Genomic DNA, 26,444 nt, shown 5'->3' with positions numbered 1-26,444 from the left:
TGCTATACAAAGCAGGAATATCTTTAAAGAAACCCTGAGCAAAAAGGAGCATGTAATTTTTATTTTACACTTATTGCAACATTATTTCTGGTATTTGTTTGCTATAATGACTAATAAAAGGAATATGTTAAAACCAGATGTTAAAATAAAAGTGGGCACTCTTTCCATTTGTAGCTTATTAAAAAATCTAGAGAAGAGAGTTCTGCCCCATCAGCTTTGGAAATAGATGTTTAACATGGTAGAGAACAAGCTGAGCCTGAGTAACCCAAGACAACCAATTCCTTTAGCAGAAAGAGTGTCTTCTGTCATCAAAAAGAGCCATCTGGAAGAGTGCTGGCTCCCTGCCAGGAACAACCCTTTAACAACCACTCGTCATGTGCTTTAAGTTAAAATGTTCACAGCGGCACAACCTGGAGTGTTGGTAAAGGTCCTATCGGAGGAGCAACGTATTCCTCCTCCCGCAGTAACCGCAAAAGGATGTTCTTCTTATTCTTTGGCCAGTTATAAATGTGAGTGTTCTGCAGCCAGGTGGGCACGTGTTCCTGGAAAAAAACAAGGAAAATAAAAGCTAAATCCCATAAATCCTTCTGAATCTCTACCAGAATCTTTCAGATTCCATCACACCCTGCCAAGGAAGATTTAATTCTGTCTGTTCTAGGCACTTCCTGTAACAACAAGAAATGTTAATTTGGCTTCAGAATTGTATTTGGGTTCCTAAATAAATGAACTTTGTGTGATCTCACAGCTTGCCTGTCTCTCTTCTGCCATCACGTTGGCTAATTTCACTGTGTTTCAAAGGAAGTCTGATGTCAATGACAGGCATCGAAAAGCTTGTGAAAATAAACAAGGAGAGGAAGAGAAGAGAAGAGAAGAGAAGAGAAGAGAAGAGAAGAGAAGAGAAGAGAAGAGAAGAGAAGAGAAGAGAAGAGAAGAGGATGGCAGTGCCCCTAGCAGGGAAAAGCTGCCACCTTAGTAGCTGCTAAAGGATCCATACAGCATGTTCAACATTGGAATGAGGATCAATAGGGAAAGACTGGGACCCCACAGGAACATTTCGCATGCTGGTAGCCCTCTCCCCCTCCCCTTTCTTCACCAAGCATGGTGTGCTCTGACCAACTGAGCAGAAGGCTGAGGCTGATGCTGAGCTTGAGGAGAGACTAATGTATCTCCAGATTAGCAGGGTCAAACCTCCACCAATCCCTGCATTGTGGAAAAGGTGCAGTCCTTCATAGGGGTTGGCTACTGTCCATCAACATAATGAAGCTGGGATCAGCATGGCACTGGATAGTGACAGTGGCTGATGGAGATGAGCCTGCTCAGACCTCATGTTCCCGTGTTCCCATAGCCTTGGGAAGTTTCCATAGGGACAGCCTGTCTATGTAGGGGTGAAGGGCTATTATAATACCACTAATTAACAGAGGGACAGATCCTTAACCAAAACCAGTTCATGGTCACCACAAGACAGAGATTTGTTTTGGAACTGGAGACACCAGAACCTAGCCAAAATGAGACAGCAGGTAAGCAACATGACGAGCCAGGACATCCAGCACTTGGTCCCTGGACCTCTTATTTAGCAGTGTTTTCCCAAGATAGCCCCTGTTAGAGCAGCACAGCTCCTGTCAAGCTAGTGGAGCTAGCTCCAAGAGGACAGAGCAAAAAGCTGCTGGCATGCACATCTCTGGCACCTCGCCAGGGGATTGCCCTGGCATGGGCTGCACATGTCCTGCTGCCAGCAAACAGGCTAGCTGCAGTCCAAACCTTTCATTCCCATGATCATGCTTCTCAAATTGGCTGTCTTTTCCTTGGCCTGTACAGCTGTAGGAATAAGGCTGCATCACTTTCCCTGCTCAGGGAGCAGTTTGTGTTAATTGATACAACCACTCTGTTAGACCTACAGGATTTCTGTATAGGAAGAAGGAGATAAGTCACACAGGCACCTACAGATCCATTAGTGTGAACTCACCTAGGCTTCTGAACAAGCAGCTTTGTGACTGGCAGAGGTATCTATCAAGCCTGACCCTCCTCTTTCTCCAGTGGCTGAGAAAGGATAGGCTTTGATCAGTGGTCTCCCTAAAGTGGAGGTTGCTCTTCTAGATGGACATCTCATGGCACAGGGGTAAGATCCCATAGCATTCCTTTTGGTAGGAGCAAAAATAAGGCTTCTTGCCTCCACTTGCTAGTCTTTTTATTTTGGCAGAGGAACAGATTTTAATCTTTTTGAATTTAACTGCTTTAACAAAGCTCTTTGGAATTGGCCAAGAGACTCAAATGTTACTGGGAGAAAGATAACGATGTTTGCATGCACATGCATACCATTGTTACATGGAATTTGTTTCTTTACTAAATCTTGTTAAGAGCTATAGAAGGAAATGCAATTAAATATGGCAGGAGTTTTACCAAATGAGCCCTTTTTCTACCTTTGATAAGAAACTACATTTTTTGGACAAAGGAAATACAGTAGATATAGTCAGTCTAGACTGCAAAAACGCATTTGATAAACGTCCACATGGGTAATTCATTAGTTAAGATGGAAATTAGTGTGAGAAATGTGTAGTAGGTCAGAAATCAGCACATGGGGATATAATGAGAGAGGCACTATTCATCCAGAGACAAGCTCTGTGCCTTGTTTCCAAAACTGCTTGTGAGGTTTCGTTTAATACCCTACATAATAAAGTCAGTGCAAAAAGCTCTTGGACATGAATCAGCTCTGGTAATAGTTTTAACTTGAGGGAGGTGTGTAGGGGTAAAGGGTAACTATAGCTGCTGTTTTTATCCAGAGTGAGAAAGGGGCTTTTCCTTGCCACACAACTGCGTCTGTCACTGCAGGTGGGAGTAATGGGAAAATGGTTACTGTTTTTACATTTTTAAAATTTGGCTGTGTATCTGTGAGCTGAGAGGAAATTCCCTCTATGCCATAGGGAGAGTATTTGGTAACTCCACAGTTCAAACTGCTAGGAAGAGGGCAGAGTGCTTTGGTGCAGAGGACAGGACTGTTCAGGGCTGTGACAGCAGAGCATGGTTTGACATCTCCTGCCTTCCCTGGCACCAGCCTGTTCATCTCACGCCTTGGCTGCTTCCAGAAGAAGCCTCTAGCATGGGGCAATCTTGGCTTAACGCTTTGGTCATCAGGTGGCCAGAGGAGGAGGACACATTTCTGTGGATTGTTGTGATGCCAGCCTTGAACCAGCAAGACCCATGTTTCCTTTAGTAGTGTACCACTGGAAGCTGGAAATGCCAGTTCCACCTTAACCGTGTGTTGTGCATTCCTCACCTCATTATTCAGCTTCCTAATGAACGCTCCTTGGATCACACAGATCTCTTCCTGTTGGAGGTCGACTAATTTTCACATACCAGCAGTGCTTTATGATGTGCTGTGTATGAGATTAACTCATCTAATAGCCCCATCCCCAGATGAAACCTCCAAATCTTCCTTTTCTGCTTTTTTCCACTGCCAGCTATGCTAATACTTGAAGGTATAAAGGACAGTATAAAAAAGACAAAATTGAAGTAATTTGCCTGCCAACATCATCCAATCGTACATATATTCGGCAGCTTTTCAGGTACCTCACTTCCTCTGACTGCCTCCAGACTTCATTACTGCAACTTGTTCAGGCTCTGGTGCTCTCCTTCCACCCATGATGTCCCTCAGTTACATTATCATTAAGCAGCTAGATGAAGGTAGGCGATGTACCAAAGGATTATGCTGAGAAAGAGACTAAAGCTTAACAGCAGTAGAAAATGCTGATCTGCATAATTTAATGAGAAAGGCACCTCTCGAAAAACTGAAGGGTTATGTGGACTACAGAGGATGGGCAGGCAGGATTCCTGGAGCCTGATGCCTTGATAGAGGCAGCTGGATAAACCAGCCCTGGAAATTCCTTACAGACCACTGTCTGAGACAACTGCTGCTATACACTAAATAGTCTTCTGATAAATAAAGTTGAGCCCAAATTATCATAACTTACTGTTCTGTCCCAGAGCCCCAAGACAGCTATAGTGCCTCCTGGGACACTTCTCTGCAACCCCTAAGGTGCCAAGTGGCTCTAGGCTGTGTGGTCTGTTCACATGTTGGGCACTCAAGTAGCCCCAAGGTTAGGAGCCCCTTTCCCCCATCAAAGACTGACTGAAAAAATGCTGACTGCTTCTCTGCCTTTGCCCTGCCCAATTCCCACCATTGCTGTCTTCCAGGTACTTAAGGTAAGTAGCAGACTGAGATCATTCAGGAAGGGATCTGAATGACATGAAATACCAGAAGTACTGTTCAACCACAGGGCCTCACATGTTTTACAAACCCAGGGACATATTTTCAAATTTCTGATCTTAAATCGGTGCTTAAATAAAGAACTTCATTGCACTAAAATCCACAAGTGCAGTGGGACTGCACAGCCTTGTAACCATTGATAACATTGTTTAAATTTTGACTCATGTTCCAAAATTTGGGCACCCAAAGAAATATAAAGAATTTTTCCATACTTTTCTAAAATGCAGCTGTACCTAGGGGCAACATGATAGCTAGCCAAGAGTGCACAAAGCATTTAGTTATGCAAAGCAAACATGAATACAATGCAGGAGATTGAGAAAGCTATAACTGAAGCCTTTTAATATTTTAGTCTTTGTAAAAATCCAAGAGATTTTCTCAGTAAGGTAGAAGAGATGCTTATTCTCAAATGCTTAAATTGCTTATTCTCAAATGAATCCTCAAAACAACTAAGGAGGGCAGATGAAATTGCAAGTCCTAGTTTACCTTTGATGGGCCCGTCAAAGTTCAAGAAACAGCCTAGTACTTTAGTATTTATTATACTCTTTATTTTTATATTCTTAACACTACCTCTTCCAGACCTTCTCTTCACATCAGTCATAAATCCTGCCCATCTCAGTCATCAGCATTGCATTTGGACAAAATTATAAAATGGTTAATATAAAAAGCATGCTTCCCGGATAGATTGCCCATCTCCATTTAAATTCTTTCAGTGCTCAAGGCAATTTGAGTTTTAGTTGCAAACTCATCATCAGAAATACATTTATACACTGATTTATATTGTGGATGAAATGTTTTTTATTTGCATGTACATAAATGCATGAACTTTGGAATACATAAACCTATAAGCTTTGTATATTACTTGTAGGCTATTAAGAACCAAGAAATTGAGTGTTTTGGTTTTAAGATTCCATCTGCTGCACTGTGATCAAAATAATATGCACTTAATCATGTGGAAAGTATATAAGCATGCATGTATGTTACCTTTTTGGCATTTGGGAAAAGCACAGGGATGAATCTGAAGTTCATACTTCCTTGCTGTATAAACTCAATCTGCATCTAGAATAGAACAAAAAGCCAGTTTTACTGTAATGACGTGACAATTTTTCTCTGCATGCATCTAAACCCTATGTATGAAAACATTCCTTGCTTACTTAAACTGCTCTTCTGTTAAATGAGCTGATCTATTGCTGGTGGACTCGGTGTTGTTTGGTTTGGCCACTTAATCTAATTCTTCATTGCTACAGAAAGGATACAGGAAAGATCTGTCAACATTTCATTTCATGGTGTGAAATAATTGTGGGTTTAGCTGCAGGTGCAATCCCATGAAATCCATCTCAAACTGGTGAAGCCTGACTTGACTAACCCCCATTTAGCCTACAAAGATTTCAGCCAGAGAAGATTTCAGCCAGAGACAAGGTCTGTGTGTGAGCCAGGGCCCAGCCTGTCCATGGCCCTGGACACAGGCATCCCAGGGCTGGTACGGACAGCAAAGTACTGCTGAGAGCTCATCTGCTGGTGACAGCTTCTGAGAAACCTGACTGCAGATTCCAACTGGGGGATCAGATGGGTTACAGGCTGAGAAAGGCAGCTAACTGCAAACCAAGGGAGAAAGGATCACTTCATGGCTCTATGGGCTCTTCTGGGCTGAACGCACATCCTGTGACAGGCTGTGGAAAGGGATGTCTGGTCCTCTGGCACCTCTGTGCACTCCCCAGGAGCCCCACATTGCATCTCTGGCCTTTGCTTTGCAATTCCATCCTTCAGTCAGCTCTATTGCTGCCTAAGAAAAGACCTCAGCTCCAGGATGGCTGAAGCAACAGGGACTGGTTTAGAGGGAGGAAGGTCAGGCACTGTTAGATAAGATTGTGCTCAGGGCTGTACAAGGGCTCAAGAAGGTAAAGGAGGGGAAAAACATTGAACAATAAAGAATATGAATAAATAAGATGAGCATGTTTAATAGGATTTTTCTTCCTTGAACCTCTTAGCAGATGTTAATGAGCATACAGAGCTGATGAGAGGAAGGATTAATGAATTCCAAAGAGGGGTGTTTAACTATGGGGATTAGGGAAAACAAAGCAAAGAACCTGCCATTTGGAGACAGATTTGTCTTTTGAGAAGAAGAGACAGTCTTTGTAAAACAGCAAATGCATGTCCTTGCTTACCATCCTGTGGATGTATTTAGTATGTAAGCCGTGTTCATCCCTGTCCAGCTGGGATTCAGCCCCTTCCACATCCTGTTTGTATTTTGGACTGATTGCTATGATTATCATCACCGTCTTCTGTTAGGGAGAAAAGCACTTTCATGAAATTGAGAAACGCAGCGTGTTTGGTAGAGGCAGATCGGAAATCTGCCAGTTTGTGTTTTAAGTGATCTTTGTGTTCCTGGCAAACACAAGAGGATCTCATTCATTCTGGCAGGAAATACAGGAGAACTCATACACTCGTTCTCCTCGTTATTTCTCGACATCTCAATATAGAAAATCGAAATGTCAAGAGATGTATTAGCAGCTACCAGTTGACACTTGGAATCCCTGTCATAAAAAGCTACTTTTTATCAGTGTAGAGTGTCTATGTGCATACACTGAAAACTTTTGTCTTCAAATTCAGACCCAAATGTTTTCCAACAGCTTATGCAGAAGCGCATCTCTTTAGTCATCTATGGCTTTTTATACAAAAAGCTAATAAAGGCAGCGGTCTGTGGAAGCTACTTCTAGGGCTCTCAGTGGCAGAAATGATATCTTTTCTTGCTGATCTTAGTGCCAAAGTGTGCAGAGAGGTGGCTGTGCAGAAAGGGGAGCTGTTGTGAATGGCCTGGGCAAGTTTAGGGGTACCTGGCAGCTCTGTCCTGATGGGCTGAAGGCAATGCTCCTCCACCTTGCTAGGACAGCCCAGATCCTGCCTCTGACCTGTTTAATCCCAGCCCCACATAGAGCTCAGGTTTCCAGAGAGGGACCATCCTTTGTATCTGGGAAACATCTCTCCTCCTTAATGGCAGGCCAGTTGAAATGCAGCAGATGAAAGCTTCCTACTTGTGTTTACCTGGGGCCTGCCTTTCATCCCCAGCACATGAAGCCTGTGTAAGGCTTCCAAATCTTACAGTCTGCCAGGCATGTAATTAACTCTTTCCTTCTGTGCTGTATCAAGGGAATCTGCCCCACCATAGGGTCAAAGGAGTCATTATCCCTTTCACTGAGTCAACATACTCCTGAATTACTTTTGCTTGTGCTTGACATGTATGCAAGAACTTACAGATGTTGAGGGTTTGCAAGAGACATGCCCAGTTGCACACTTTCCTCTGCTTGTGTCCAAGCAGTCACTTCCTCCACACACATGTAAAGGTTTTGAAGTTAGAAACTGCCTCTACAGTCAGGGAGGGAAACCAAACTTTTCTGGGGTGGGTAGTCAGAGAATGATCCTCAGGTGGAGGCAGGAGATTGTTCTCTGTACATACCGGTTTCTCCTACTGACTGTGCACAAGTCCCAGAGCAGATCTGCCAGCTTGTATTTTAAGTGATAATGATGTTTTTGGCAAAAGCAAAGTCACCCTGTCTTCTGGTTTCATTACCTACATTACACACAGTGAGCCCAAACCTAATTTATCCTGATGCAAGCCCCAGTAGGCATGACTGCATTTCCATGGCAGAGGTCCCAGGCTGGCTCTGCATGCAGTTGTATCCTGCCTGCATGGACACCTGCTGGAAACCTGTGTAGGGCTGGCTCAGATGGTTGAGCTTCCTCGCTCAGGTGGAGGAGAGTCCACCACTTCTGTCATCCTGTTCCTGAACCATGGAGATCTGGCCAGAGTGAGTCAGATCTGGCCAGGTGACCACTCAGCAAGGCGAGAATCCAAGGAAGGCAGCCCATGATGGCTCCTGTCCAGTGACAGAATGGCCAGTTTGCACCCAGCTGTGCTGGTACAGTCCAACCACTTGCCTTGATCCTAAAGGAGATGTGCACTCACTGCTCAGGGGAATTTCAGAGGAAGTTGTTGCTGCAGGGGACACCACTGTCAGCAAGATAAATCTCCATTTTACTGCTTAGACAGATACAAAGTGATGAGAGCAAATCTATATATCAACCAAGAGAATACCAATTTCCACTTTAAATGTAGGATGGTTTATCCAGAAGAACCCCTTCAGCATTTTAGATATCAATGTAAAAGCTACAGGTGAGAAAGATGAACATTAGCCATGACTGCAGCCTGGGATGAAATACAGATATTGTTGTAACCGAGCACAGCTAAACCCCACAATTTAAAAAGGGGATGGACGAATAACTTTTCCAATGGCAGCTTCAGGCTGGATGTAACAGGCAGCATTAGAATTTCTCAAGAATGCCAGGATTAGCTTTTCATTTCTTAAAGAAAGAGCTCTGGGACCATCAGATACAGATGTGAGTGAGATTTGCCTCTCTCTGCAACACCTCTGCCATTTCTACAGGGGCAGGGAAAACAACAGTAGGGTCTTGCATTTTCATTCTGTCCCTGCTGTGCATTAGAATAATTCAACTATCTTCCTCAGGTCACCTCTGCTATAAACAAGGTTAAATTGCCCTTACATACATCACCTAGGTAGCGCTCCATCCACTTAATGATGTCAATACCTCGTACCGTGTCCTCAAAGATATCAATCTGCAAGAGAATGAAAGTCTGTAGTGAGCATCCCTTCACCTTTCCCCCCCATTTTACGGCACTGATAGAGCACCCACTCCTTTCTTTGTTTATGACAAGCATTTCCAATTCCCTTAGGAAAAAAACGTGTACATGCACTTCTCCCCTTTCCATGCAGCCTGGAGTCAAGCTGGACAGGCAGCAGGCAGAGAGGGGCTGCTGCAGGCACCTCCTTGAGCTCCCACTCAGCTGGCCCTTTGACTGGCTGCCCTGCCAGACCCCAACTCCCAGGCATTTTTTACTGGACAGAACAAGGTGCTGCCCACCTTCTCCATCTGTATAGCTGCAAATGCCTGCTATTTTCTGACTGCAAGGGTATACTGAGTGTGAAGCCTTAGCTTCATATTGAACTAAATATTCAGGGTGTGTGGTGGGAAGTCAGCCAGGTCACTAATGACTGGGTGCAGTCACCCACACTTCGGTGACAGCAGAGCAGTGGAGGACTTCATAGGACTGAGTATCACCAACACTGCTTGCTTCTCTGCACGCCCAGTAGACCCAGAAACCAGCAATCATGACTGTGATCAATGGAGTAAGTATTAACTTCTCCAAATTTTCGAGATAAGAGTCATGATCTGCTCTCAAGTCTTTCTTTTTCCTTTTCTGAATGCAGAGAGCCCACTTGTTTCCCTGCTTTGGGGCCATTTTGCTGTATTTATTATTCTGCAACAGGCTCCAAGAGTTGCCTGTCCAGCAAAGGTGCTATTAATGAGCCTTCTACTCTGTAAAGCTATGGTGCCCAAAAGCTTTCTTATGAATTGGTCATAGTACAGAACTGCAGGAGAGAAGTACAATTGCAGTCTCTGTAAAAAAAATCTTTGATTCATGAAAATAAATAAGCATGTGCAAAGCTCCCCACTGAGTCTCATTCAGTTTAATGATAGCCACTTGCTTAAATGCTTTCCTGAATTGGAGCCAAAGAGTGAAGGTTGAGGGGTCAGATAGCATATGCTCCTGTAATAAGAAAATATGAATCAAGATTTTGATGAACACTGAATCCTAGAGCCTCTGTGGGTCTCTAAGATAAAGCCAACTCATGAGAAATTCAGTAAAAATCTGAATGTCTTATGGGATTAGAGAGTATGACACAGACCTTTTCAGGCCAGTGATTTTTAGAATTCCTTTTGAAAATATAACAAAGCAAAATCACTTTTAAAGGGATAACAAAGCAAACAAAACCATCAGATGGGCTGTTTCATTAAGCTGTGTGAATTTTAGAATCTACTTCTAGATCTTTTTTAGCAGAAAGTTACTGACGTCTGAAGAATCAATTATATAATAGCATTGGAGAAAATAAAAGGTAGGATGGGAAGAACATAAAATTGACCTTTTGTAATACTGATATTACAGATCAAATATGAGAATATTAATGGAATAGCTCACAAAACCTCATACTATTGCCCATCTGGTGTCGCTAAGTGAAATTTTCCAGGATCATTATTAAAGCATATTTCAAAGCACAAAATTCAGTTAAAGGAAGAATAAACAAAAAGGCAGATAATTTAAGTTTTACAGCTTGCAAAACCAAGGCTAGTTCATCCTATCTGTATCTTCTTTAGCCTTCAAAATGTGATGATAACCAGAAAAACATTCAAATGGACAGTGTATGGCCTCTGCTTTTTTTAAAAAAACCTCTTCCCTGGTTGAAAGTCTTTTTTTCTGGAAGGAATACTTACAGCAGTTTGAAATCCATTTACAGACAGGAAATTCACAAATTTCATAACCTCCACTGCTGTATCCACCGAGTAGGTTATAAAGACCTTGCCTGGGAGAGAGAGTCTGTATGAATATGTAACACATTTAAATACATCATTCAGAGGGTGAGACTGTCACAGCCCTCCTTCTCCACCACGCTGCAGGTCCTGCCCACTTAGGTCTCTTTGGATTGTTTACGAAATGGATGTGGGATAGCGCAACAGCTCAGAGTTGAAACCAACCCCCTATCACAAAGCCCTGCTCTAGATTTGAGCTCCTCCTGCCTTACTGGCAAGCTGCAGAGGTTAAATATCTCTGCTGCTCCCCCTGCCCTGTGGCCAGAGCTGCTTTTTCCCAGTGCTTGGGCATACCTGAGCCTGGGCTCTCACCCACAGCTCGAGTTACCTGTGCTGGCTGCAGCCAGCACAGCTTTGCCCAGACCCACTGACATGACAGAGCTGGAGAGGCCCTTATGCATGTCATACTGCCTCTCCTTGGAGCAACATTAACACCCTGTGCAGGCAGGATGCATGGCTGGTGACAGCAATGCCCTTGCCCTTATGGGAGGGGTTTTCATGGCTTTGCATCAGGGTAAAGCAGCTGGCTGATCTAATCCAGCTGTGCATGTACCACAGATGACCCTGTTTTCCTCCAGTAATTCCTCCATCTAGGACACACTAACTGATAAAGTAGGGTCTATCCCAGAGTGATATCTGGTATCATAACTCACTCCTACAGGCCAGAGAGGTGTGACTGTCTGGATTTGAAAGGTGATAAGCAGAATGAAGAATAAATGAAAAATCAAAGCCTCAGGAGAGCTGTGGAGGGTTCTTATCAATGGTACATCTCACCTACTAGTCAGATTGGCATTCAGAAAGAAGCTATTTTTCTGAAACGCTAAGAGTTGGAGGGTGAATGCATCTGTGGTGTTGGTGGCAATAGAAGCATCTCAGGCTGCCCTCAGCATGTCCCAGAGTCCTCTCCAAACTCACCAGTTCAGGGAGAAACTGAGGTCAAGGCTCAACATATTTGTCTGGTTTGGGACAGGCAGAAACACTTTATCCCCCAGGCTTTGTTTGTTTTTAGTCTTTTACTGTAAGCTCCAGCCCCTCCTGCCTCAAAGGGACATCCTGTTTAGCAAGGAGTCATGAAAACAATCCAAACAGTGTTTACTTTTTGTAAACAAAATAACAAGCAATTAATGACCATTATGTTTTCAGGATTCAAGGGGGTAATTCTATCCCACCAAACACAGATGCTCACACCCAAGAGATGTGGTGACACTTAGTATTTTATTTTCTTGTTGTCTTAATGTCATTTCCCCCTGCCTTCTCCTCCCCCTTCACCATTCTGGAGCTCTCCCACCTAAAGCTGTTAGGCCATGCTGTAAAATCTTGCACAGAAAAAATTTGCTAACCACTTACGCAACTCCTCCGGCAGATTGCTGGTTCTCAGAGTTCCCCTGGCTGCAGGGTTACTGAGAGGTCTTGGGACAGCAGCTGGAGATGGAAAATTGTCAGAAGGACAACCACATGCTTCATCCAGGCCACATGCCTTGGGGGGCAGCTGACCATTAGGTAGCTGGTTGTATAGCTGGTTTCTACAAAGAAAAGCAATGGAGGATTTAGAAAATACTTATTTTTAGCCAAAATTCAGAATTTCTTCTCCTGTTAATAACACACTAACAACTTTATCTGCATATCAGCTATGAAAAGTTCTTGCAGAAATGCTTGGCTCAGCACATCTGCTTGGTTATTACAGTGTCTTTGGAACGGATACCTTGGTGACAGGCCACCACAACAAGCAGTTTATCGGAGAAACATTAATCACAGGAAGTAAGTCACATCATAGCTGAAAGCTGTTCAGTTTGCAATTAGCAGAAGCAAATGCTGTTTCTGAGTGAGAAATAATGGCTTGTCATGGATGTTGTTATGCATGTATGGGAGCAGGGTGGCTCTTGGGTAACCTCTTCCCATTATCCAAAGGTAAAGAACACTTCATGGCACCTCAGATGCTCTCACAATGTCCTGTGCAGCACAGGAGGCTCAGAGAAAGCTGGAAAATGGGAAAATGGGTGTACAAGGGCACTCCAGCTCCAGCTCTGGAGGGTCTCCAGCATTGGACAAACCCAATGGGAACAAAGTTAATTTCTTGACCAACAACGGCAGACCCAAACGAGGGTTTCTCATGTCAGAGATTAGCATTCCAGACCTGCAATAATCTTGCCTAATGTCTTCTCCATTGTAGTAAACAGACCGAGAGGGATGATTTTAGGAAGCTTAGCAGTTCTTGTCCTACTACACTTTGGCTTCAGATTTTAAGTCAATGGGAAGGTGAATCTATAGAGATTTTTATGCGAGGTGAGCTTGCAATCTGCTGGGTTGAATTTGTTGGATGAGTTTTAGGTTTCTCTGAGAGCTTTCCCCCACAGAGCCACGATGCTTAGTCAATCAAGACCACTCTCTTTTTTTTCTTAGTCTTCCTTAAATGAATGATGACAGGCTGGTCGCAGCATGTTTTCTGTTGTCACATTAAGATTTGGTTTATTCATTTCAGTGCAGATGTTTTCTGTTACAAAATACTCTATAGGCAAATATTACCAACATATAACTGCTGTTCCTGGAGTCAGCCTGCAAGCAGCAGCCACGCAGCCGCAGGACAGACCCCAAGTATTCTGGATCTCTTTTAGTAGAAGTAAGTACTAACAAAAGCAACACATGCCTCATCAATGGCCACAAAAACACTACCAGTGGCTAATTTACAGATCTTCCCAAAACTCCACCTTATCTAACAAATATCCTGCCAATAATCAGGAGTTTGGTTTTAAATTTTACTACTGCAAAGGATACTCACTATCTCCCAATATTTTTACATTTTCGTACAAACTCTTCAGGGCAATTCTCTCTGCTGCAGGTATTCCCTGATCTTGCTGTCACTTTTCTGTTACAGCCCTTAATTTTTCACAGGCCAGAGCAGAATGATATTTCAACTGTCTGCCCTCTTTTGTCCTGCTGATTCTCACAGTTCCCTGCCAAGACCATGTCATATAAGTAGATGCCTGTAAGTTTAACACTTCTAAAAGTATTGTTGCTCTTGAATAAAAACAGTCTGATTTAAGATATTCTCAAAACCTGAAGCTTCAATTTGTTTTTAGATAGCTGAGTCTGAAGGAACCCCTGCATGAATAGGATTTCCCATCTGCTAATGAGATACTTATAAGATTATAAGGCCTGGTAATTAATATCTGAAAATCAGTCAAAAAGCCCTGGTTGAAAAGTGCCAGACATTTTGCTATGAAAAATCATAGAGAAGGCTGCAAACTGCAGTGTAGAGATATATCAGCAACTGATGGGATTTTCTCCCTTTTTCTCTGCACCACAGAAGAGGTAAGAAGGAAATCACTGGAAGGCAATGATTGAGTTGTTCCAGGCTGGTACAGTGTGAAGCTGAAGACCCCAGCAAGCCACCCAATTGACCTTTGCCTGTGAGCAGGAGCTCTAAGGTTTCAACTGAAATATTTTTCAACCCCTCATCCCTTTAACCTTCAAGCATTTATCTTCCTTAAGGCATGCATTTCGGGGTGTGCTCTAACGTGTCATGTATCCGGCTTTGAAGTCCTTTAGGAAAGGGTCAGGCCCCCACTGGGTGTAAAACAGCAAATAAAGAAAACAACCCAGCATCTCACATGTACTCCTGCAGCCTGGGCAAGCTCACAGTGCAAGGATTCGGAATTACTGGTTGAAAGCCTACAAAATCAGATCAGAGGAACTTCCACTTCCCACAACTCCTGCCCCCCCAAGTCAATACTTACGGGAATCGAGGAGGACCAGGGGAGGAGCATGTCCTCTGGGGTGGTCGGTCTCCAGTGCCTTTGGGAGCACGGAGGTTTGAGTAATTTGGGATGACTTGCTGGGCCGGGCGGATAACTCTCATGCAAGGTCCAGGAACAGGAGGAAGTGGTTGCAATGGCTCAGCAAAATGTTGGTAAGGAGCTCTGCCATCTGGGAGGGTGAGAAAATAAAGGCAGCAACTATCATTTCAGCCAACACATTTTTGCCTCAGTTTGTGTTTATTCCTTTCCAGGCATGTCTCAGGAAACTGAGCAGTTTGGAGGCATTTGCAGGTATCTCGCTCTGAAAGAAGCCAGATGAAGGAATGTTTTGGAGTCTAAAGCTTGCTATTTCCCATTCACATAAGGCACGGTTCAGATCCCTGCTCGGGGTTGGGCTGTTGGGACAGCTGACAGTTAAACATTCAGGGCTGCCTTGTCCCTGCGCTGACTGTGCCTCAGTGCTTTTTGGTAGGGTTTTTTTTTTAAATTTCTTTTTGGCAATGACTTGTGAAAATGAATCATCCCAAAGTTCTCATGAAAGCAGATGCAAAATCCTGGAACAAATCAGTTTGCAACAGTAAGGCTAAACAGACTGTGATTATTGTAAATGAAAAGAGGAAAAATAATCGCTTAGTTTGTTACTTCATCCTGTGTGAATTTTCTGTCAAAGTGACATTTTAAGGACTTGCTGCTGCTCCCGTTGCCATCCGAGAGGCTGCAGGGGAAGCCCAAAGTGATAATTTTGCTCACGTAATTCTGAAAACCTTTACTGTTGCTGGCCACACATAATATTGATTAATAACTATTGTACAGTGGAACTGTTGGCATAAACTGAAAGAGAAAGCAATGTAAGCTGTTTGTTTCCCAATTGGGGAAAAGGAATTTTTTTTCTCTTAGTCTTTCTGCTTGTGGTTTTCATTAGGCAGCAGCTCTGTGCAGTTCCAAGCTGCTGTGCGCAGATCAAAGTCCAGCCTGGCAGGGCTTATTAGCACTGCATGATTATGGTGTTATGAGCTGTCTCTAAAAGCTGCAGTACTCAAATGCTCTGTTCCCCCAAAACTGTTTTTAAAATCCTATTTTTGGGTCATGCCTTCCTTTCCCTAGCAGCCATGAGGACTATCTATCTTTTTTTTTTTTTTTTTTTTTTTTTAAGGGGAGGATAAAGGAAGAAAACAAAGCTTTGATGGAATACTCCAATTCCAGGAGCCAACACTGCACAAAAAACCCCCTCCAACCAACCCCATGATTACACAGATTCCTGATGAAATTGTGAGTCAGCAAAATTGTATTTGTTGAGATTGTTTTAGGAGATTTTCCCACCCCCCTCTTATCTATTTGCAACAGGATGTGATGAAAGGGACTGGAAGAACCACATTGAAGTCAATATGGTTTCCTCCTGGATTCCTCATGACCAGCTCTAGAGAAGGTTACAGGGATTTGGGACACTCGGTTTGCTTTGGAGGTTTTAAGGCCAATGTTTCACCAGCTTCCTTTGGATCTGTCTGCTGCTACAGTATACTGGATGCAGCCACAGCTCAAAGCACAGCGTGGCCAGGCATGTGTGCCCACACACCCCCACATCCCTGAAAGACAAATATCTGAAATTATGGTCCCCGGGCACACAGCATTGTTGTGAACATTTCTTTGACTTCAGAAGCAGTTTTGTTGCTGTATCTCAAATAGCAGGTGCCCTAGCCAGCTTAGAGCCTCCGGGCACAGTTGCTATTCCCCAGGGGAGGTGCAGAGCTTTGTTGTGGGTTGCCACTGCCCAACAATTATCTGAGACTCAAGGAGCTGTCAGGAGGTGATTTACGCTGTAGCAGGCATGTGAGAGAGAAACAGGAGTACAGTTGCCAGCTTCTTGGTCCTGACCAAATCTGCTCCAGCCATCTGAGTTTATTTTACTCTTTTTGCCCTCTGGATATGGCTGGAATGGTAGTGATTTTTCTGAAAAAAAAGCCTTTCAGAGTCCCTGCTTTCAAACAAAATGTCCTCATTCAGTAAATGTCCTACTTCTCACGATGCCTGCTTGTGGAGGAGGTAAACGGAGGTAAACAGTGAGCGGTGTTGTGCAACCAGCCCTTTGTCTGCTTAGAGCTGAACTGAAAGGAGAAGGTACGAAAGGAAAACCAGAGGACGTTTTCCAAATGTTAAGCTGTAGATGTTGTTGAAAGTCCATCTACAGCCCCTTCCCCTTTACAAAGTTCCAAAATCAGAGCTGGAAACCGAGTTTCTGAAACCCTCCTCTTTCATATACCTAATTATAGCACATAGCTGAAATGACAAAACTCCCTAAACAGATGCAATATAAATGCTGTGGAGTCAAAAAAAAGGTTAAAAAAAAAAAAGGTTTATCAGAACAGGCCTACAGCTTTTTATTACAAAGCCAGCCCAAAACAGGTCAGGGTCTCATGAGCCTAATGTAATATAAATTATATTAAAACAATTATATTGCTGTTGAATGTTCAAAGCTCACTTCATAACAGATAAAAATCTCAGAAACTGAAAAGGAATACTAATTAATAGCAGGCTGTAAACTGCACTGGAGTCTCCCAGAGCCAGAACGCCCATATTGAGGGAGTCACATCAGCGCTCAGCGACACAATCACCAGCAGCTGAGAGGGCTCCATTTTAAGTAATGAGCTTTCATTTCAGCTGACAACAGGGAAAAAAAATTAGGATGATGGATGTCACGCTCTTTTCACATAGAAATAAAACACATGGGTGAGTCTGGTCATAGTGCTGGGAGATACTATTTATGGAGATCAAGGGTAACCTCCCATCCTGATCCTGGCAGGAAATTCTCAACTTCGGGGATCCAAGGGGGAGCAAGGAAATCTATGAAAACAACAGGAATTGAGTGGGTATAGGAGGCTGCTGAATGACTGATGCAAGGAGGAAGGAAATGACTAGAATATGAAATAACAGCAGGGAGAGGCTGTGCATGCTCAGCGTGACCGACAAGGGCTGGTTTCTAAGCACAACCATTCGCCTGCACTTGATGAGTAACCGTGACCTCTTTAACTTAAGAGGTTCAGAGGTTTTGCAGCACAGAGTCCAGCCACATAACCCAAAAATCTGAAACTGTAAAAGGGACTGCAGTTAGATGTTTAAAGAGCTTAATAATTGTATGCTGTGCTGGAAACACGCCCTTGGTGAATGATGGCTGAGATACACCCAGAGAACCTCCTGTGGGGCGAGGCGTGCTACTCACACGGGCCTTGGGGGGGCTGCTGTGCCGGGCAGCGGTGCCTGAAGCAGCCGTGGGCTTGCGTGTTGGGATGGGGCAAGTGATGGCACACAGGGCACTGCTGATGCTCAGGTCCCAAAAACTCTCTGGAGATCAGCGGTCCTGGGAGGTCCTGGGGGTTCAGCACAGACACCAGTGGTAAGGGGGGTTCCAGATGCCTGATGCCCATGACGTCTTGTGACTGGGAGTTGTACCCTGTATCTACAGTTCCCAGCTCTGCCAGGAGTCTGTTTCCTGAGGGTTGCTGTGACTGTGAACTCCCTTGGCTGCTCTCCTCCAGTGAGTCCTCAGGAACATCAGACAAGATCTGCTCTGATTTACTGGACTTGTGCCTGGTGTCAGCTGAAAGCTGCGATCTTGGCTGCATGCCTGGTTTGTCCATAGCTACAGAATGTGTCTTCGAGGGAAATACTCCTGATATTGATTCACCAGGGGAACGGGAGTGTCCACCTCCACCAGGATCAGTATATTTTGACCACAAGCTGCTGTCTGGCTCCACAGACAGCGCTGAATGATGATGTGCTGGTGCTCTGCAAAGGCAAGATGGATCGGCCTGAGGTGTTTGAGCAACATGGGCCTCCTCATCCTCCATATCCTCTCCAGAAGGCTGCAAAGCCTTTTCCAAGATATGTTCAGGTAACTGGGACCATGGCATGGATTCATCCACTTCGACTGGTATGCTTCGACCCACAGAAGTGCCTGAAAAATTGAGAGAAGTAACACTGGAGATGGACAGCCACACAGTCAAATGCACATCGACATTCAGTGACTGTGAGCTGGAATACTGAAGAGCAATACGTATTCTTTAGATTCTTTATACTTTAATGTTTTTTAAAAAGATGGCAGAAAACAGCAAGAAAGGTCTGGCTGACTTTTGGCAAAACAAGAAAGTAGAGGGTTAGCTGGAGTGAAGCTAGTAGAGAGTTATAATTTGGACTAACCTGACACAGAGGCCATTTCCAAGGTTTTTTGTTGAACCGGAAGTGAGTCAGCTGCCTTACTGCAAGGCCAGGATTTTTCAGCAAGCTGGAAAACAAGAAAAAGGACTCTTGTGAACACGGTACAGTTTCACATGGGCAATAATCCTAAAATAACTCTATCTCAGATGCTGGAAAAGAAATAGCAGTTAAAGTTTTGGAAATTGTGTTACGCAAATAAAATGGTTTTTTTATGGGATTTCTGAAACCTACTGTTCCTGCTGACACTGGAGGAGGGCAAAAACAGCTGAACTGCCCCTCAGAAGTAATTCTGGCACCTGACAGCAGATCAGACTGCTTAAGTCTGGGTGTTTGGTTTAGACATAATCCAGGCAACACAACAACTTGCAATTATTTTACTCCTGACCTTCTAATAACAGCTGATGCATCCGATGTAAACTTCATGATGCACCTAGCTGAGTAATTTCAACTAGAAATCATGTTTCCAAGTGCTCCTGCTTAACTTACTGTACCGTTTCTTCCAGCCTGTTATCACACAACTCTCATTATTTTAAAAAGATTATTTAGAGAGATTAGTTATTGGCTGGATTTTTTCCATCTTTCCTTCAGAACTGACTTGGGCCCAAAACAAAATTATCACTTCCTTTTGGGACTGCTATCCCAGTAAATTTGGTCTGGCCAAGTGACTCCTGATGATGGACACCTGTGCTTCACCCCGAGTCAGGATGACAGCAGCAGTGATGGGTGAATGCTGAGCAGGCTTCAGGAAGCCATCTTCATCCTCTTACTGGTGCAGCTCAGCTTCCTCCCAGCAAATTCCCTTTTTTACCATGGAGTATAGAAAAATGCACCTGATGCTCATCATTTCCCCAGCCATTCACCTTATATCAGACTGAAGAAGCTAAAATCCCAAGTAGGAGAGTTATCAGAGGGAGGGGACTAAGCATTCAAGCAATGGGAATGACAACATCTGGTGAAAGAATCTGGCCTGAAAGCCTGGTAGAAAAAGTTAAAATCACAACGTGTTTGAAGAGCTTTTAGAGATCCAAGGGTTCCTCCCAAATTCAGTCACAAAACGCAGTTCAGCATTTTGAACAAAACAGTCAAATGAACAACAAATTTAAATGATCACTCTATAAAAAAGAGGTGAACAGGATCACAGAGAAGTACAAAGCAGTGTCCCAGCCTTTACCCTGGCTTCCACAGTGATTCTGTAAAAGCAAATGTTGTGCCCCATGTTTACAGGGCAAGGTTAAGGCTTTACATTTTTGCTGATCAGAACAAATGACACGTACTTCCCCCTGAAAGTACCTCTGCACAGAAAATTCTGGGTGTAACATTTGCTGGGAAGTAGGATATAAACTGTGCTTTGCTGCTGGGCTGCAATGTAAACATTCCTCCTCTATGTAACTTAAACCCCATCTGTGCAGAAGATTTGCCATATATTCATACATACCCTATGTTATATTAAGCACATCCACAGGGAGAGTTATCCTGGGATAATTACAGTGGGATAATTACACTGGTAAATTTTCCCATGTAGGCAAGTCCTCAGAGCAGCTATTAGCTGCACCAGCAGAGCACACACGCTGCTGCTGCTCTGACAGCTGCAGCCCCTGCACGAGTGAGCTGGGTTTGCTGTCAAACCAGCTCCTGCCATTCCAGCGCCCAGGCTGGAAAGGCTGACAGCCAGCTCACCACCATCAGTCTCTCCCTGAGGTTTGCACCCCTTTTCCTCTAGGCCAGGTCACAAACATCAGCCAAGCCCACTGAGTCCCAGTTTTCCAACCGGCATAGCTGACGTGATGGGAAAGAGAAAACCTGGAGCTCTCAGCACCAGTGCAGGACCATGTCAGGATGCTGTGCAGGGGTGGCAAAGTGTCCTTTGCCTGGGACCTTTGGCCAGAGTCAGTTTAAATGATGACTGCCCTGGGGTGGTGACTCACCAGGGCAGCACAGCACAGTCAGATTTACACCAACCAGGCTGTAAAGCTGCTGAGTGGTCCCCTGACAGAGAAGCACCTGTGAAGAAGGGGTATCAAATGCCCTCCCTGCAAAGCATCTGTCTTCTGCTTACCTCAACAGTTTTGTAAACCTGACCCTTGGATCAACTGGCCTTGAAGTGCCTGCTCAGACATGCTTCAACTTGAGGATATCTCTGTATGTTTGGTCGTAAAGTGAATGATGCACACTCCAGCAGCACAAATCACACTGCAATCTCTTATTTCCCCGCTGAGCATCTCCAGTTAACTGGTTCCTTGTGCAAAATTCACCCTGGTGTTCACAAAGCACAACTCAGCTGAGGACTGGGGTACAGCTCGTATGCCACATGCATTGTCCGATCATCCCTCTATTAGACATAATCCTTAGCAAACATGTGAACTAGACTTTTCAGAAACAAATTTGCAATGCCTCATACACCAAGATGCTGTTTTGATGGTCTCTGAAGTAGCTGGGTGAAAATACTAGAAAATACTTTGAATTCAGATCCTCTATATTCAATAGCCTTCAGTTTAACACCATACCAAGAAGAAAAGATTTCTGTGGAGAAACTGATATTTCATTCCAGAGCTCAATGAAGTAAATGGAAATCTCTCTACTGACTTCCGTAGGTTTTGGACTGGGTGTCAGATGGGATTTAAAAGTCAGTAAATTCCTTTGGAGGCTACAACCTCCAAAGTTCTTGGCCTTTTTTTTTTTTAGTTCCATTGCTAACATCTGACTATCTATGAAACAAACTGCATGAATCTAATGAAACGGACAACATGGGCAAGAAAATTTCAGGTTTGCTTTCTTGAAGTTTGTTATTTAATGTATTTAGTCTGCCTTTAGGAGAAGGGATATTAGGATTCTAATAAACTATATTGCAAATAATCAGCCACTAAACTCTTCATATGTCTTACTTCAGAATATTTCAAAAATGTCTTTCCTATTAGTTTAACCTCTGAATGGATAAACGCCTCTTTATCTCCCAAATCAACTTAATATTTAAAAGACAGCCTTATTTCCTTCCTGTGTAACATGACCTTAAAAAACTACTCCAAATACCTGAGTGAAAGAATTTGGTCAGACATAAGAGACAACTATTCCATCACTTACGTTTTTACCTGAAAAAAATTCTAGGTTTTTTAGATAGGTTTTTGTTCAGACCCTGCTGCGGGGTGCAAGCAAAAGCTGAGCTTTGACACCCACGCACAGCCCCTGCTCTCACAGGGTCAAGGTAGGAGGCACCAAGGGCATGAGGGCTTTGGCATTAAAAAAGTAGGAAACGTGACTTCATCCTCCTCCTCCCTCAGTAGCCCTGGCTGGAGAGAGAAGCTGTTACAACAGCAGAGCTCTGTCTGTAGCAACGGCCCCGGGGATAAATTAACCCCAGGACATGCTGAACATCTTTGGAGCAATTGGGGCAATGGCATGTGGATGGGAATTCCCAAGAGAAATCCCCACACCCCTGAAAATATAACAGATGATTCAAAAACATCCTCCTCCAAAAGCAGTACTTCAGGGTGCTGTTTTTGCTCAGCTCAAGATTCTTAGCTTTTGGAAAAAGACCCAAAAGAGCCCATTATCCGTGTATTTTATGTTGCCTTGTGCTGCTGAGTTTCAGTTTGTCTCCTCTGACTTTTCTACTTAGCTTATCCTGCAAATACAGTTAGGCATAGGGCAGAAAAATTACCTGCTTGGTCTCCTGTGTTGAAGAACTAGAGGAAAGGAATGCTTCAGCATACTGAAATACCCTGAGAAACCTGTAGCCTGATACCTTCTCTGGCACAGAGGCTGGAGAGCAGAGATCGTGCCCAACCTCATTTGGAAAGACACTGCAACTTCAAGTCGGTTCATGATACTGCCAGAAAACGTCAAGAATTTAATATTCCCCCTGCACCTCTGACTGTTCAGGAGATTACTGATAACCAGCTGGAGCCATTGCATATATTTCTGCTTGTAATAAAGTGAGGAGGCCCTTCCTAGAGGGACAGAGCCTGGACTGCTCCCAAAAATGTCAAGGGAACTCCTTAAAGCACTCTTTTTCCTTCCTCTCCTTATACACCCAGCTCTGCAATGTGCATTAATTCAGCAAATAATCTTTGTGGGTGGGTGCTCAGTGATTCAAGCTCCTGAAAAGAACCCCTTTCCAGCTTCCTTGTGAGGCTTCCCACACCCAAAGAGCTTCTTCCTCTGCTTCTGCCAAGGAGACAGGGGAAGCCACCCAGATCTCCTGTTCACATCCAGCTGCTGCTGGCCATGGCCATTCCTGGAAACGTGCAGAGAGCATAAATGAAGGGGAGCAAATTCTTCTGCAGGTCAGTAGAGATGGGCCTGAGCACCCACGTTTGAAGCAACGGCCAAAGTCCCCTAAAAATCCTCCTATGGAGGCAAGGGGACAAGGGGAAGGGTGTTGGGCTTAGCTCATCTGCGCTGTTTTCTTGCAGCTGATTGCAAAATCCATCAGGTATTTATTTCATCTGTTTTCCAGCAGGAAGACTCGTCAGGATGCGCTGTCCCAAAACACACACTAACCATCTAACTGCTTTTGATTAGAAACCCTCTGTCATGAAGAGACAGAGGAGAGAGAGACTGCAACATGAGCATGGTTCTGCTCTCTGCTGCTTCTGGAGAGGGGGAAAATATCTTTGCTCTTTTGATCAAAGTTTTATTTGTCTACCTTGTTAAAACAGAAAACATTAGGATGAGAAAGAAACCTCACCTTTCTTGGTACACAACACACAAGGACAGGGTTTTTTATTTGCCAGTCTCAGAACCTCTGAAATGGGCAGAGATTACGGCAAAGCTGAGATCACAAGGAGTGGGGACACACAGGTATTTCTTGATTTCCAAATAATTCCTGTGTACTTTGGCTGAATCTCTTAGGCTCCCTGGTGCTGCTGATATCCATCTGCAGGATGGGAGTAAGCGGATGCAGAATTTGCAAGCTGCTGTGAGGATGCACATGCTGAGATCCCAAGGAGAGCTGTTGCCATAGGGTGGGATGAGTTTAAGTTTGCAAGAGCACTTGCTCTAAGTTCAGCATTCTCTACAGAAACACTAGACACATCTTTACTCAAAAAATCCCAGAGAGAAATCCTTACATGAGGAGCAAGTGCAAATGTGGGAACTGGTTTGGGTCTACAACTTAAATAAGCACTGCCAAGGAAATCCAAGCTTCAGAGTTTTGCACTTCACCGTTAGAAATTTCAGCTGCTGTCATCACGGACACTGAGCCTCTCCCTTGGGTACCCTCCACAGCACAGACTAAGGCAATGTGTCACATTCCTAACCCAGACTTTTAGCCCTCTAGGGCAGGTAATGCTTATTTTTATGACTTCTGGAAAACATTAGAAAAAGAATACGGAAACAACATTCCTCTGGCTATATGGTTGCTCTCATGTATTTTCTGAAGCCATGGCAGGAAAATCTACATGTGCCAGGAGAACATACTTCAAATCCTATCTGCATGGCAAACACCACATTCTCTTTCGCAGCACTAATGCTGCTTCACTGGACAATCCATGGTGCAAAAGCTTGAGCAGACCTAGTATTTTTTGCCTTTTTAGTGTAGACATCGACATACATGTTAAGGGAATGCTGGGCAGTAAGTAGTAAGAAACTAGAAGGGTGACACCCTCTAGCAGGATCCAAACAGGCATCTCAGATATAGACAGCATTCCCTGCCAATTTTCTAAACTTTGTGAAATATGAAAACATCTACAATTATCTGCAGTATTCTTAAAAATGTGATTGTTTTCCAGAGGCTACTTCCCACCCATTTCTGGTGCTGATAAAACTCTCACAGGCACTTAAGAACCCCCAGTCTGGGATATCCCATGGCCCTGGGATATCCAAAACTCCTGTCACAAAACTGGGGCTGGCTCAGTGGGGTGGGATGGGGGGACTACTCTGAGAAGCATCAATTTCCTCAGCCTGCTTTCCTACAGCTTCATGCCTTACATTGAAGACTCTGGTTCCTTAAAAGCCCCTGGTATTTCACAGGGCTGATGTCTCTCCCATCCTCAGCCCGCTCTGCAGTGCGTGGGCGGCGGGAGGCTGAGGGAAGCCTGCAGGACCTGACGTGTTCCCTCAGCTGGCGTGAGAACAGCCTCGCTCACTCGCAGTCATGAAACGTGCAGAAATGTGTGTATCTTTCAGACATGTACCCTCTGCCAAACTTCAAAAGCCACTGCTGGGGGTGGGGGGCACTGACAGACACGAACACCATAATTGCACATGCCTTGCTTCCTGACTTAGGAAAACAGAAAGAAAACTCAACTCCACTGGAAAATAAAAAAATTAAAAATACAGTATGCTTCCAGACACTGCCAGCACTCTAAAAGGGCAAGGCAGCTTCAGAGGCTGATGGCATTGCAGGCAGCAGCACACTGGCAGCCAGCCACCTGCTCATCCTGGCCCAGCCGCCCGTTCTCCTTGCATCCCTGTCTCTGGCATCAGCCGCCGTGGGTGTCACCGCAATGTCTGGTCATGGTGGGGCACTGGCGTGGCCAGTCCAGGCCTTGAACCACCCAAGGCTTGCAGGAAATGGGAATTTCATGTCTCAGGGTTGCTGGTGGTGGTTGAGGACCAGTAAGCCCAGATGTGCCAAACTCGGCACCCAGCCAGTGCTAACCCTACAAAACCTGTGTCCTGAAACTGGATGGTATGGGAGTGGGCTTCATATGGCTGATTTTATCCTAATCGAAAAGAAATACTACCACCTTGCTCCCACTTGTTTCCATGCCAAGGATATAGAGGACGGGGCAAAACCGATCTGTGATTCTGTTTTCTTCACACCTTACAGCCACCTCATCAGGCCTGTGGATCTGGACCTATGCAGCCCCAGGTCAGCCGGGGAAGAAAAGGGAAAGGGAAGGGAAAGGGAAGGGAGAGGGAAATGGAAGGGAAAGGGAGAGGGCCATGGGCCAACACACCACCTTGAGCCTGCAGACCCGGCAGGGCGGGATCGGGATCAGGCCTGGCCGCCAGTCATTGCCAGGCAACTACGTAAATAGGCAGGACAACATTTCGACACCAGGCGTGTCCGTCCCCAGCGTTTACCCCAAACCCCTCCTGATTTAAAAAAAAGAACCAACAAACAAGACAAACTGCAGCGAAATGGCTGAAACATGTTGTAACCATCTGTGAAATTCGGGCTCTCATGACCCGAGAGAGGGGGGAGAAAGCGAGCGAGACAGCGATTTGAGGAGGGGAAGAAAGCCCCAGCGAGAGCCAGGCGCGGGTCAGCAGCTGAGGGCAAACGGGGGCCGAGAGAGGCGGCACCTCTGACACTTCTTACCTTGCGGGCGAGGGAGGTTCGCGCCGGGCTGCCCCAGGAGAGCGAGAGGGCTGCGCGCCTCCTGCGCTCCCCGCCGCGCCCGGGGCTCCTTCCTCAGCCGGCCGGGCGGCTTTCCCTCCTTTTACGACACCCTCCCTGCCTCTCCCAGGTAAGCGGCAGAACTGGCTCCGCAGCAGGAAGTGCAAGAGGCACGCACGGCTCGGCGCGGCGGCGGGAGAGCCTCTGTGGGGGAGTGACACTTCCAAGCTCACGGCTCCCCGGCCATGCCTGCGTGCGGCTCGCTGCCTCTCCCCTGGGAAGCCGGGCGGCCTCTGCGTGAGCGGCGCGGATAAATAACTCAGGGGGAAGCCCGGTGTGGTTCCCAAACGGTGTGCCTCGTCGGGAAAGTCATCCCTTGCTTTCAGCCCTCGGTCGCTTACTGTCAGTGCCAAATGTTAAATCAGCTGTGATTCAGACTACTGAAGACAATCACATGATGCGTGTAAGAACTATATAAAGAACAACAAAAAAAGGA

General features: G+C 44.9%; 1 protein-coding gene and 1 long non-coding RNA gene across 4 annotated transcripts; one reads left to right on the top strand and one right to left on the bottom strand.

Annotated features, from left to right (window-relative positions):
- Nucleotides 1–26,084, bottom strand: TRAF3IP2 (TRAF3 interacting protein 2). 3 transcript variants are annotated; one of them, XM_041414915.1, is made up of 10 exons: nt 25,931–26,084; nt 18,649–18,733; nt 17,672–18,406; nt 14,437–14,626; nt 12,050–12,225; nt 10,607–10,695; nt 8,823–8,891; nt 6,424–6,540; nt 5,243–5,317; nt 1–542 (listed from the first exon to the last, which is right to left on the bottom strand). In XM_041414915.1, the coding sequence occupies exons 2-10, from the start codon at nt 18,662–18,664 to the stop codon at nt 396–398; spliced, it is 1,614 nt and encodes a 537-aa protein (XP_041270849.1). In that variant the 5' UTR covers nt 18,665–18,733; nt 25,931–26,084; the 3' UTR covers nt 1–395. The 3 variants fall into 3 exon arrangements, 2 of the variants coding, with proteins under 2 accessions (XP_041270849.1, XP_041270850.1); XR_005953424.1 differs by lacking the exon at nt 1–542 and having other exon boundaries at nt 5,237–5,317; nt 8,828–8,891; XM_041414916.1 differs by lacking the exons at nt 12,050–12,225; nt 14,437–14,626; nt 17,672–18,406; nt 18,649–18,733; nt 25,931–26,084 and having other exon boundaries at nt 8,828–8,891; nt 10,607–10,638.
- LOC121341435 lies at nt 25,682–26,444 on the top strand. Its single transcript, XR_005953425.1, has 2 exons — nt 25,682–25,873; nt 26,079–26,444. It is a non-coding gene; the product is annotated as an uncharacterized LOC121341435 (long non-coding RNA).

The sequence above is a fragment of the Onychostruthus taczanowskii genome, unplaced genomic scaffold (genome assembly GCF_017590055.1).
Source record: "Onychostruthus taczanowskii isolate IOZ18803 unplaced genomic scaffold, ASM1759005v1 scaffold48, whole genome shotgun sequence".
In the NCBI taxonomy this organism is placed as follows: Eukaryota; Metazoa; Chordata; class Aves; order Passeriformes; family Passeridae; genus Onychostruthus; species Onychostruthus taczanowskii.
Note: the sequence above shows the minus strand (reverse complement) of the source record. Positions and strands in the feature narration are given on the sequence as shown.

What these genes read in the sequence shown, in the direction of transcription:
- TRAF3IP2 (XM_041414915.1), bottom strand. An exon ending in GCAGCCCCCCCAAGGCCCGT is followed by an intron (nt 14,627 to 17,671) that starts GTGAGTAGCACG and finishes TCACCCTCCCAG; the next exon opens with ATGGCAGAGCTCCTTACCAA. An exon ending in TGGAGCGCTACCTAGGTGAT is followed by an intron (nt 6,541 to 8,822) that starts GTATGTAAGGGC and finishes TCTCCCTAACAG; the next exon opens with AAGACGGTGATGATAATCAT.